We start from the raw sequence: 13443 nt of genomic DNA, 5'->3' as shown, positions 1-13443 counted from the left end.
ATTTGGCCCTTCGTGCCTGCACCGCCATTCAATATGATCATGGCTGATCATCCAACTCAGTATCCTGTACCTGCCTTCTCTCCATACCCCCTGATCCCCTTAGCCACAAGGGCCACATCTAACTCCCTCTTAAATATAGCCAATGAACTGGCCTCAACTACCCTCTGTGGCAGAGAGTTCCAGAGATTCACCACTCTCTGTGTGAAAAAAGTTCTTCTCATCTCGGTTTCAAAGGATTTCCCCCTTATCCTTAAGCTGTGACCCCTTGTCCTGGACTTCCCTAACATCGGGAACAATCTTCCTGCATCTAGCCTGTCCAACCCCTTAAGAATTTTGTAAGTTTCTATAAGATCCCCTCTCAATCTTCTAAATTCTAGAGAGTATAAACCAAGTCTATCCAGTCTTTCTTCATAAGACAGTCCTGACATCCCAGGAATCAGTCTGGTGAACCGTCTCTGCACTCCCTCTATGGCAATAATGTCCTTCCTCAGATTTGGTCTACGGAATAAACCAGCATCTGCAAATCCCTCCCACACATAGGAGAGGGGAGTGGTAATGGCGTGTGTGATCATGTTAGACTCAGGCCACTTATATCTGGTGACTCATCGCAATCAAAATACTTCGCATTTCTGACTTCATTTCCTCGTCTGTGACCTTCTGGCATCTGACTCACGCCGTCGGCTGTTGTTGCGGGATCATCCGCGGAGCAGCAGCGGGTAGTGCTGCTGCCTCACCGCGCCGGAGACCCGGGTTCCATCCTAGCCCCGGGCGCTGCCTGAACGGAGTTTGCACGTTCAGTCTTTAGAGATATACTACGGAAAAGGCCCCCTCATCCTCCTGCGCTCCCAGGAATGGAAGCATGGAAACATAGACAATAGGTGCAGGAGTAGAGGCCATTCGGCCCTTCGAGCCAGCACCGCCATTCAATGTGATCACGGCTGATCATTGGGGATGATCACATTGAATGGCGAATGGTGCTGGCTCGAAGGGTCGAATGGCCTCTACTCCTGCACCTATTGTCTCTTCGACTCCTCTTGTTATAAAGGCCAACATGCCATTGGCTTTCTTCACTGCCTGCTGTACCTGCATGCTTACTTGCATTGACTGATGAACAAGGACCCCCATAAATATTGGGTCATATTGAATGGCGGTGCAGGCTCGAAGGGCCGAATGGCCTACTCCTGCACCTATTTTCTATGTTTCTAAGTACCCCGTTCCTGCCTTCTCCCCATATCCCCTGACTCCGCTATCTTTAAGAGCCCTATCTAGCTCTCTCTTGAAAGCATCCAGAGAACCGGCCTCCACCGCCCTCTGAGGCAGAGAATTCCACAGACTCACAACTCTCTGTGAGAAAAAGTGTTTCCTCGTCTCCGTTCAAAATGGCTTACCCCTTATTCTTAAACTGTGTGTGTGTGTGGCCCCTGGTTCTGGACTCCCCCAACATCGGGAACATGTTTCCTGCCTCTAGCGTGTCCAAGCCCTTAACAATCTCGTATATGTTTCAATGAGATACCCTCTCATCCTTCTAAACTCCACAGAGTGTACAAGCCCAGCCGCTCCTTTGTGTGGCCCCTGGTTTCGGACTCCCCCAACATCAGGAACATGTTTCCTGCCTCTAGTGTGTGCAAGCCCTTAACAATCTCATATATGTTTCAATGAGATGCCCTCTCATCCTTCTAAACTCCACAGAGTGTACAAGCCCAGCCGCTCCATTGTGTGGCCCCTGGTTCTGGACCCCCCCAACATCGGGAACATGTTTCCTGCCTCTAGCGTGTCCAAGCCCTTAACAATCTCATATATGTTTCAATGAGATACCCTCTCATCCTTCTAAACTCCACAGAGGGTACATGCCCAGCCGCTCCATTGTGTGGCCCTTGGTTCTGGACCCCCCCAACATCGGGAACATGTTTCCTGCCTCTAGTGTGTCCAAGCCCTTAACAATCTCAAATATGTTTCAATGAGATCCCCTCTCATCCTTCTAAACTCCACAGAGTGTACAAGCCCAGCCGCTCCATTGTGTGGCCCCTGGTTCTGGACTTCCCCAACATCAGGAACATGTTTCCTGCCTCTAGCATGTCCAAGCCCTTAACAATCTCATACATGTTTCAATGAGATTCCCTCTCATCCTTCGAAACTCCAGAGTGTACAAACCGGAGCACCCGGAGAAAGCCCACGCGCTGGGTCACGGGAAGAACGTGCAAACTCCGCACAGGCGGGCTCCCGTGGTCGGGATCAAACCCGACGCGGTGAGACAGCGACTATCCTCCGCGCCACACCCTCAAGAAAGAACCGGCCACAGGCAGGCAAAGTTCCTTAAAAGTTTAATTTTTTAAAAAATTACACACAAACAAGTATTTGAGACAAAATACACAAACAATGATGAAATATTAAACATCTAACAATGCTGGTTAGACTCTGCAATAAAACAGCAATTGGGAAAACTCCCATCGTAGAATTGGTACCATAATCATGAAAGCCTTCCCATAGAAACAGAAAATAGGTGCAGGAGTAGAGGCCATTCGGCCCTTCGAGCCTGCACCGCTGGTCCGAATGGCCCCCTCCTGCGCCTATTTCCTATGTTTAGTGACTCCTACACACACTCCTCACTGTGGCGGAAGGCAAAATGTAGTTTAAGTCCCTTCCCAATGTTCGTGCCGCTGGGGTGCAAGCTGCCCGGGGGCAAATATGAGGTGCTGCTCCTCCAATTTGCGCTGGGCCTCATTCAAGGCTGGAGACCGACCATACGGTGGGATCTCGTGGATCACTCCGCGCTTGGCGCCCTTGTGAACGGGAGCGTCGGGAGTCTCCGGTTTTCCCCGCTGGTGGGGATTAGCGGCAAAGCAGAGGATGGGATGAGCTGTGGTCACCTCTCCTCCTCCTCTCTCCTCCTCTCCTCACACGCCGCTCGTAACCCTTGAGTAGCGGATAAGATCCACACTGGCAGCTGTGCACAAAGAAATACCACCGTTAGACATCGGAGACAATAGACAACAGGTGCAGGAGTAGAGGCCATTCGGCCCTTCGAGCCAGCACCGCCATTCAATGTGATCATGGCTGATCATCCCCAATCAGTACCCCGTTCCTGCCTTCTCCCCTGACTCCGCTATCTTTAAGAGCTCTCTCTTGAAAGTATCCAGAGAACCGGCCTCCACCGCCCTCTGTGAGGCAGAGAATTCCACAGACTCACCACTCTCTCTGGGTGAAAAAGTGTTTCCTCGTCTCCGTTCTAAATGGCCGACCCCTTATTCTTAAACTGTGTGTGTGTGTGTGTGGCCCCTGGTTCTGGACTCCCCCAACATCGGGAACATGTTTCCTGCCTCTAGCGTGTCCAAGCCCTTCACAATCTCATATATGTTTCAATGAGATACCCTCTCATCCTTCTAAACTCCAGAGTGTACAAGCCCACAGCCGCTCCATTCTCTCAGCATATGACACAGAAACATAGAAACATAGACAATAGGTGCAGGAGTAGAGGCCATTCGGCCCCTCGAGCCAGCACCGCCATTCAATGTGATCGTGGCTGATCATCCCCAATCAGTACCCCGTTCCTGCCTTCTCCCCTGACTCCGCCATCTTTAAGAGCCCTATCTAGCTCTCTCTTGAAAGCATCCAGAGAACCGGCCTCCACCGCCCTCTGTGAGGCAGGGAATTCCACAGACTCACAACTCTCTGTGTGAGAAAAAGTGTTTCCTCGTCTCCGTTCTAAAGGGCTTGAAGGCATCCAGAGAACCGGCCTCCACCGCCCTCTGTGAGGCAGATGGATTTTCGATTAGTGGGGGAGTCAGGGGTTACAGGGAGAAGGCAGGAGAATTGAGAGGGAATGACAGATCAGCCGTGGTTGAATGGCAGGGTGGTCTTGATGGGCCGAATGGCCTAATTCTGCTCCTATCCCGACTATATCGTAGAAACATAGAAACAATAGGTGCAGGAGGAGGCCATTTGGCCCTTCGAGCCAGCACCGCCATTCAATGTGATCAAGATGGCAGTTCTTTGGCTATATTTAAGAGGGAGTTAGATGTGGCTATAGGGATCAGGGGGTATGGAGAGAAGGCAGGTACAGGATACTGAGTTGGATGATCAGCCATGATCATATTGAATGGCGAATGGTGCAGGCTCGAAGGGCCGAATGGCCTCTACTCTTTTTTCTATGTTTCTATGTCCCCTATCAATAACCCATGCCTGCCTTCTCCTCATTTCCCTTGATTCCACTAGCCCCAACTCTCTCTTAAATCCATCCAGTGGCTTGGCCTCCACTGCCCTCTGTGGCAGGGAATTCCACAAATTCACAACTGAAAAAGTTTTTTCTCACCTCAGTCTTAAATGGCCTCCCCCCTTTATTCTATAATAATAATAATAATCTTATTTATAATGCACATTTTTAGTCAACTTGCATTGACCCCAAAGTGCTTCAAATAATGACATTACATTTACACACAGGCAAAGGAGGGTGAAGTGTCTTAGAAACATAGAAACATAGACAATAGGTGCAGGAGTAGGCCATTCGGCCCTTCGAGCCTGCACCATTCGCTATTCAATATGATCATGGCTGATCATCCAACTCAGTATCCCGTACCTGCCTTCTCTCCATACCCCCTGATCCCTTTAGCCACAAGGGCCACATCTAACTCCCTCTTAAATATAGCCAATGAACTGTGTGGCCTCAACTACCCTCTGTGGCAGAGAGTTCCAGAGATTCACCACTCTCTGTGTGAAAAAAAGTTCTCCTCATCTCGGTTTTAAAGGATTTCCCCCTTATCCTTAAACTGTGTGGCCCCTTGTCCAGGACTTCCCCAACATCGGGAACAATCTTCCTGCATCTAGCCTGTCCAACCCCTTAAGAATTTTGTAAGTTTCTATAAGATCCCCCCTCAATCTCCTAAATTCTAGAGAGTATAAACCAAGTCTATCCAGTCTTTCTTCATTAGACAGTCCTGACATCCCAGGAATCAGTCTGGTGAACCTTCTCTGTACTCCCTCAATGGCAATAATGTCTTTCCTCAGATTAGGAGACCAAAACTGTACGCAATACTCCAGGTGTGGTCTCACCAAGACCCTGTACAACTGCAGTAGAACCTCCCTGCTCCTATACTCAAATCCTCTGCGGCAAGAATGTCTTTCCTCAGATTAGGAGACCAAAACTGTACGAAATACTCCAGGTGTGGTCTCACCAAGACCCTGTACAACTGCAGTAGAACCTCCCTGCTCCTAGACTCAAATCCTCTATGGCAAGAATGTCCTTCCTCAGATTTGGAGACCAAAACTGTACGCAATACTCCAGGTGTGGTCTCACCAAGACCCTGTACAACTGCAGTAGAACCTCCCTGCTCCTATACTCAAATCCTCTATGGCAATAATGTCTTGCCCCAAGGACACAACGACAGTGTGCACTCCAAGCGGGATTCGAACCCGGTGCCCAGCCGAACACTTAGCCCATTGTGCCATCTGTCGTCCCACATTCTAAGACTGTGTGTGTGTGTGTGTGGCCCCTGGTTCTGGACTCGCCCAACATTGGGAACATTTTTCCTGCATCGAGCTTGTCCAGTCGAGACCCCGTATCACTGATGACTGTACGGGCCCAAGTGAAATGGAGGACAGGATGGGATTTGGTTTGTCTTACCTTGGGGGGCTGGCGTGGGCTGTTTGGCTTTGCGAGCCGCCACAGCGACCAGCATCAAGAAACATGTGGATGCCAGGAGCAGCAGGAGAAGGTAGGCGTGATTCCTCCCTCCGTGAATCTCCGAGGCTCCTCGGTGCCAATGCCTGACCCCTTCGCTGTCCCCCGGAACCTCGCTCTCCGCCTCACCTGCCGAGACACAAAGACACCTCTTGAAAAAAATCCTTCGTTAGTTCAGACTCGTAGTGCTGGAGTAACTCAGCGGGTCAGTCCCTGCCTCACAGGTTCTGGAGACCCAGGTTCGATCCCGACTACGGGTGCTGTCAGAGAAACATAGACAATAGGTGCAGGAGTAGAGGCCATTCGGCCCTTCGAGCCTGCACCAACATTCAATATGATCATGGCTGATCATCCAACTCAGTATCCTGTACCTGCCTTCTCTCCATACCCCCTGATCCCTTTAGCCACAAGGGCCACATCTAACTCCCTCTTAAATATAGGCAATGAACTGTGTGGCCTCAACTACCTTCTGTGGCAGAGAATTCCACAGATTCACCACTCTCTGTGTGTGTGAAAAAAAATGTTTTTCTCATCTCATCTCAGTCCTAAAGGATTTCCCTCTTATCCTTAAACTGTGACCCCTAGTTCTGGACTTCCCCAAATCGGGAACAATCTTCCTGCATCTAGCCTGTCCAACCCCTTAAGAATTTTGTGTTTCTATAAGATCCCCTTGTCAATCTCCTAAATTCCCGAGTACAAGCCGATCTATCCAGGGAAAGTCAATCTTCAGTCTGGTGAACCTCTCTGTAGCCCTCTATGGCAAGAATGTCCTTGTTCTAAGTCTTTTGTAAGTTTCTATAAGATCCCCCCTCAATCTTCTAAATTCTAGCGAGTACCAGCCGAAGATCTCGTAGAAAAGTCACGGGGAGAACGTGCAAACTCCGTACAGACAGCGCCCGTGGTCGGGATCGAACCCGGGTCTCTGGCGCGGTGAGGCAGCAGTTCTACCCGCTACCCTGGGGAATGTGGGCCAAATGCGGGCAGGTGGGACGGGGGCGGGCGTTGGTTGGTGTTGAGAACGTGATCCTTACCCTCCACGGTGACCGGCCTCTGGTCCATGTCCTGGGGCCCCCTCGCTCTCCACCAGGGGGAGGGTGTAGTGGACGGACCGAGCCTTCTTGTTCCCCCCTCCCCGTGGGGTCCAGTTGCTGCCGATGGGGGGAGCGATGAGGTTGACGGACCAGCGACGTGGTCTTGTTCCTTCAGCCCGGGGATGGGAGAGACGGGTGGACCAGATGTTGGCACCACTTCCTGTTCTACTGGGATGGTTGAAGCCACTTCCTGTTCTACTGGGATTTTTGAAGTCACTTCCTGTCCTACTGGGATGGTTGAGTCACTTCCTGTCCTACTGGCATGGTTGAAGTCACTTCCTGTCCTATGGTTGAAGCCTGGGATTTTTGAAGTCATTTCCTGTTCTACTGGCATGGTTGAAGTCACTTCCTGTTCTACTGGGATTTTTGAAGTCATTTCCTGTCCTACTGGGATCTTTGAAGTCACTTCCTGTTCTACTGGGATTTTTGAAGCAATTTCCTGTTCTACTGGGATGGTTGAAGCCACTTCCTGTCCTACTGGGATTTTTGAAGTCATTTCCTGTTCTACTGGGATTTTTGAAGTCACTTGGGATGAAGTCACTTCCTGTTCTACTGGGATTTTTGAAGTCACTTCCTGTTCTACTGGGATGGTTGAAGTCACTTCCTGTCCTACTGGGATTTTTGAAGTCACTTCCTGTTCTACTGGGATTTTTGAAGTCACTTCCTGTCCTACTGGGATGGTTGAAGTCACTTCCTGTTCTACTGGGATTTTTGAAATCACTTCCTGTCCTACTGGCATGGTTGACGTCACTTCCTGTTCTACTGGCATGGTTGAAGTCACTTCCTGTTCTACTGGGATTTTTGAAGCAATTTCCTGTTCTACAGGGATGGTTGAAGCCACTTCCTGTTCTACTGGCCTGAGTCGGGCGATGTTGGGCGGTGCCAGACTGGGTCTTCCAGGCAACACGGGGACACCTGTGAAAACAAACGTCACGGTCACCAAGGAAACAGTTTTCCCCCCGGGACTGTTGTTTTGTTTTGTACGGCAGCTTTTTTTCCTGTTGCTCCCAATGTCCTGGCGTTAAATGTGGGAACTGACTCCCGTTAATAGTCGACTGTTGTCGTACAGAACGCAAACAGGCCCTTCGGCCCATCGAGTCCATGCCGACTGTTGTAAAAGAGTATCGGAACCGACCACAATTAGTGTCGAACCTGTTGTGGACCATCTCCCATCCACCCCCCTCCTCCGTTCCCTGCATATCTAGACACACAATCCAAATGTCCCTTAATACCCACTGCCGTGTCTGCCTCAACCTCAAAAAGGGGTTGGACAGGCTAGATGCAGGAAGATTGTTCCCGATGTTGGGGAAGTCCAGGACAAGGGGTCACAGCTTAAGGATAAGGGGGAAATCCTTTAAAACCGAGATGAGAAGAACGTTTTTCACACAGAGAGTGGTGAATCTCTGGAACTCTCTGCCACAGAGGGTAGTCGAGGCCACAGTTCATTGGCTATATTTAAGAGGGAGTTAGATGTGGCCCTTGTGGCTAAGGGGATCAGGGGGTATGGAGAGAAGGCAGGGACGGGATACTGAGTTGGATGATCAGCCATGATCATATTGAATGGCGGTGCAGGCTCGAAGGGCCGAATGGCCTACTCCTGCACCTAATTTCGATGTTTCTATGTCTAACCTATACTGTAGACTTTAGAGGAACAGGCCCTTCAGCCCACAGGGCCCGTGCCGACCAGCGATCCCCGCACACTCACACCATCCTACACCCACCCACTGGGGACAATTGTCACATTTTACACCAAGCCAATTAACCTACAAACCCTTTGGAGCCTTTGGAGTGTGGGAGGAAACGGAAGATCTCGGCGAAAACCCACGGGGAGGACCTGCAAACTCCGCGCAGACAGCGAAATGAAAGTTTTAACACCGTGCGGCCTGCGTGAAGACTCGCTGAAGTCCCCACCGTGCCCCGGGGTTTAGAAACCTCACCTGCGGACCGAGAATCCACAACGTCCTTCAACTTTTCAGCTTTACTGAGTAACACACAGAAGGTCTGGCCCGCAAGGGTGCTGAACCTGTGGGAAGAAACATAGAAGCATAGAAATTAGATGCAGGAGTAGAGGCCATTCGGCCCTTCGAGCCAGCACCATTCGCCAAATATGATCATGGCTGATCATCCAACTCAGTATCCCATCCCTGCCTTCTCTCCATACCCCCTGATCCCCTTAGCCACATCCCCCCACATCTAACTCCCTCTTAAATATAGCCAATGAACTGTGTGCCTCAACTACCCTCTGTGGCAGAGAGTTCCAGAGATTCACCACTCTCTGTGTGAAAAAAGTTCTTCTCATCTCGGTTTTAAAGGATTTCCCCCTTATCCTTAAGCTGTGACCCCTTGTTCTGGACTTCCCCAACATCGGGAACAATCTTCCTGCATCTAGCCTGTCCAACCCCTTAAGAATTTTGTAAGTTTCTATAAGATCCCCTCTCAATCTCCTAAATTCTAGAGAGTATAAAACCAAGTCTTTCTTCATAAGACAGTCCTGACATCCCAGGAATCAGTCTGGTGAACCGTCTCTGCACTCCCTCTACGGCAATAATGTCCTTCCTCAGAGGGAGTGCAGAGACGGTTCACCAGCGGTTATTCTGTGTTCCCCTAGTCTTATAGACGGACCCCGCCTCACCGATACTGTACCCCAGTGTTACACACACACACACACCCCCCACCCCCATACCTCAGTAATGTTAAAATTGTACAAGGCATTGGTGAGGCCAATTCTGGAGTATGGTGTACAATTTTGGTCGACCAATTATAGGAAGGATGTCAACAAAATAGAGAGTGTACAGAGGAGATTTACTACAATGTTGCCTGGGTTTCAGCAACTAACTTACAGAGAAAGGTTGAACAAGTTAGGTCTTTATTCTTTGGAGCGCAGAAGGTTAAGGGGGGGGACTTGATCGAGGTCTTTAAAATGATGAGAGGGATAGACAGAGTTGACGTGGACAAGCTTTTCCCACTGAGAGTAGGGAAGATTCAAACAAGAGGTTCAGACATGATTTGAGAATTAAGGGAGGGGTAACATGAGGGGGAACTTCTTTACTCAGAGAGTGGTGGCTGTGTGGAATGAGCTTCCAGTGAAGGTGGTGGAGGCAGGTTCGATTTTATCATTTAAAAATAAATTGGATAGTTATATGGATGGGAAGGGAATGGAGGGTTATGGTCTGAGTGCAGGTAGATGGGACTAGGGGAGAATAAGTGTTTGGCATGGACTAGAAGGGCCGAGTGGCCTGTTGCCGTGCTGTAATTGTTATATGGTTATATTGTCTGAATGCTGGCCGATTAGGAAAGGGGTTGGACAGGCAACGCAGACCTGGTGTCCGATGTTGTACACCCAGTCATTAAAACACACACAGTTTAGGCATGCAGGTGCAACAGGCAGTGAGGAAAGAGATGGTAAAAAGCTTTTTTTCACACAAAGGATTTGAGTATAGGAGCAGGGAGGTTCTACTGCAGTTGTACAGGGTCCATGGACGAGGACCACACCTGGAGTATGGCGTACAGTTTTTGTCTCCTAATCTGAGGAAAGACACTTCTTGCCAACTTGGGATCCTAGCAGAGAAGGTTCACCCAGACCCTGGATAGATCGGCTTGTATATATAATATACACACCCAGGGGGGGATCCCCCACCCATTACATTCTTAAGGGGTTGGACAGGCTAGATGCAGGAAGATTGTTCCCGATGTTGGGGAAGTCCAGGACAAGGGGCCACACACACACACAGTTTAAGGATAAGGGGGAAATCTTTTAGGACTGAGATGAGATGAGAAAAACATTTTTTCACACACACAGAGTGGTGAATCTGTGGAATTCTCTGCCGCAGAAGGTAGTTGAGGCCACACAGTATATTTAAGAGGGAGTTAGATGTGGCCCTTGTGGCTAAAGGGATCAGGGGGTGTGGAGAGAAGGCAGGGATGGGATACTGAGTTGGATGATCAGCCATGATCATATTGAATTTGAAAGGTAGTTGAGGCCACACAGTTCAGTGGCTATATTTAAGAGGGAGTTAGATGTGGCTAAAGGGATCAGGGGGTATGGAGAGAAGGCAGGGATGGGATACTGAGTTGGATGATCAGTAATTTTCTATTACATGCAGCATAAAAGTGTCTCTGAACCAATATTTCCCTCGCTGGGATGGGTATTACTTACTCCAGATACTTGGAGCAATCTCCGGCCACTGGGAGCTGCCGGTAACTTTTCAGGACCGGATAGGAAACTTCGGGAAACTCCATCTCCAAGATTAGCCAGCAGCACCGGAGCCCGGCTCCTCCTGAGTGTCGGTGAGCTGCGACTGGGAAAAACAACATACGTACATCACTCACACAGAGAGTCGTAGAGTGATACAGTGTGGAAACGGGCCCTTCGGCCCAACTTGCCCATACTGGCCAGCATGTAGCATTTATAATAATAATAATAATAATAATTTTATTTATAGAGCACTTTAAAAACAAACATAGCTGCAACAAAGTGCTGTACATCACTAATCATTGACAAAAAAGTTAATACACACCAAAAATAACAATCAAAAGAAATAGTAGGAAAAGACATGTCAAATAAAGAAACATCAAAAACACCACAAACAGAAGCAAAGCCTCAGGCATGGTCAAAAGCCAGGGAGTACAAATGTGTTTTAACACTGGATTTGAAGATGGACAGTGAGGGGGCCTGTCTGATGTGCAACGGCAGGGTGTTCCAGAATGCCAGAGCAGCAACAGAGAAGGCTCTATCCCCTCTGAGCCTCCGACTAGACCTCGGTACCTCCAGGAGCAGCTGACCAGCTGACCTGAGGGACCGGGCAGGAGCGTATGGGTGGAGCAGCTCAGAGAGGTAAGGCGGGGCGAGCCCATTCAGAGATTTAAAAACAAATAACAGTATCTTAAAATGAACCCGAAAGTGCACCGGGAGCCAGTGTAGGGAGGGCAGAATTGGCGATATGTGCTCCCTCTTTCGAGTCCCTGTTAAAAGGGCGAGCAGCAGCATTCTGAACCAACTGGAGACGAGCCAGTGAAGAACGAGCAACACCAAAATAGAGCGCGTTACAGTAATCCAGCCTAGATGTAATAAAATTTACACTAGTCATAGAGTGATACAGTGTGGAAACAGGCCCTTCTGCCCAATTTGGCTATACTAGCCAACAATGTCCCATCTACACTAGTTATAGAATGATACAGCATGGAAACAGGCCCTTTGGCCCAACTTGGCCATTCTAGCCAACAATGTCCCATCTACACTAGTTATAGAGTGATACAGTGTTGAAACAGGCCCTTCGGCCCAACTTGCTCATACTGGCCAACATTGTCCCAGCTACACTAGTCACAGAGAAATGTACAGCATGGAAACAGGCCCTTTGGCCCAACTTGCACATACTAGCCAACAATGTCCCAGCTACATTAGTCATAGAGTCATAGACTGATACAGTGTGGAAACAGGCCCTTCAGCACAACTTGCACATACTAGCCAACAATGTCCCAGCTACATTAGTCATAGAGTCATAGAGTGATACAGTGTGGAAACAGGCCCTTCTGCCCAACTTGGCCATACTGGCCAACAATGTCCCATCTACACTAGTCATAGAGTGATACAGCGTGGAAACAGGCCCTTTGGCCCAACTTGCCCACACCGGCCAACAATGTCCCACCTTGGTCCATATCCCTCCAAACCCGTCCTATCCATGTACCAGTCCAACTGTTTCTTAAACGCTGGGATAGTCCCAGCCTCAACTACCTCCTCCGGCAGCTCGTTCCATACACCCACCACCCCCGAAAAGTGTGGAAAAATCTACCCCTCGGATTCCAATGAAATCTTTTCCCCCCTTCACCTTGAACCCGTGTCCTCTGGCCCTCGATTCCCCTACTCTGGGCAAGAGACTGATACACATATTTTTTGCACAAAGCACATTCTCGGCAAAGGTGCTATTTCCTGACGACAGATTTGCAAAGCTCTGCGGTTTTTTTTTTCCGAAATACTCGAATTTTGATTTAGAGATACAACCAAAACAGCCCCTCCCCCCCCCTGACCTATTTAATAGTTCTATCTTTGATAGGACTTTACTGAGTTTACCTTGCACTAAAGGGGCCACACAGTTTAAGGATAAGGGGGTAAATCTTTTAGGACCGAGATGAGAAAAACATTTTTTCTCACACACACACACACACAGAGAGTGGTGAATCTGTGGAATTCTCTGCCACAGAAGGTAGTTGAGGCCAGGCTATATTTAAGAGGGAGTTAGATGTGGCCCTTGTGGCTAAAGGGATCAGGGGGTATGGAGAGAAGGCAGAGATGGGATACTGAGTTGGATGATCAGCCATGATCATATTGAATGGTGTTGCTGGTGCAGGCTCGAAGGGCCGAATGGCCTCTACTCCTGCACCTATTGCCTATGTTTCAATATTATCCCCGTATTAGGTTTAAGAAGGAACAAAACTGCAGATGCTGGAAAACATCGAAGGTAGACAAAATTTTTTGTCTACCTACCCTTATAGACAATAGGTGCAGGAGTAGAGGCCATTCGGCCCTTCGAGCCAGCCAGCACCGCCATTCAATGCGATCACGGCTGATCACCCCCAATCAGTACCCCGTTCCTGCCTTCTCCCCTGACTCCGCTATCTTTAAGAGCCCTATCTAGCTCTCTCTTGAAAGCATCCAGAGAACCGGCCTCTGAGGCAGAGAAT

The 13443-nt window shown here is 49.2% G+C and overlaps 1 protein-coding gene across 1 annotated transcript in view; it reads right to left on the bottom strand.

Moving 5' to 3' along the window:
• Positions 1 to 1926: 1926 nt before the first annotated feature.
• LOC129693763 (uncharacterized) overlaps positions 1927 to 13443 on the bottom strand; it is a 12583-nt gene continuing 1066 nt past the window's right edge. The window contains exons 2-6 of the mRNA XM_055630533.1: positions 10922 to 11063; positions 8703 to 8788; positions 6706 to 7680; positions 5618 to 5803; positions 1927 to 2944 (exon numbers count right to left, since the gene is read on the bottom strand). Of these exons, the coding sequence (XP_055486508.1) occupies positions 2895 to 2944; positions 5618 to 5803; positions 6706 to 7680; positions 8703 to 8788; positions 10922 to 11063 (1439 nt within the window). The 3' untranslated portion in view covers positions 1927 to 2894. The remainder of the gene's footprint in view (positions 2945 to 5617; positions 5804 to 6705; positions 7681 to 8702; positions 8789 to 10921; positions 11064 to 13443) is intronic.

The sequence above is a fragment of the Leucoraja erinacea genome, unplaced genomic scaffold, assembly GCF_028641065.1.
Source record: "Leucoraja erinacea ecotype New England unplaced genomic scaffold, Leri_hhj_1 Leri_419S, whole genome shotgun sequence".
Lineage (NCBI taxonomy): Eukaryota > Metazoa > Chordata > Chondrichthyes > Rajiformes > Rajidae > Leucoraja > Leucoraja erinaceus.
Note: the sequence above shows the minus strand (reverse complement) of the source record. Positions and strands in the feature narration are given on the sequence as shown.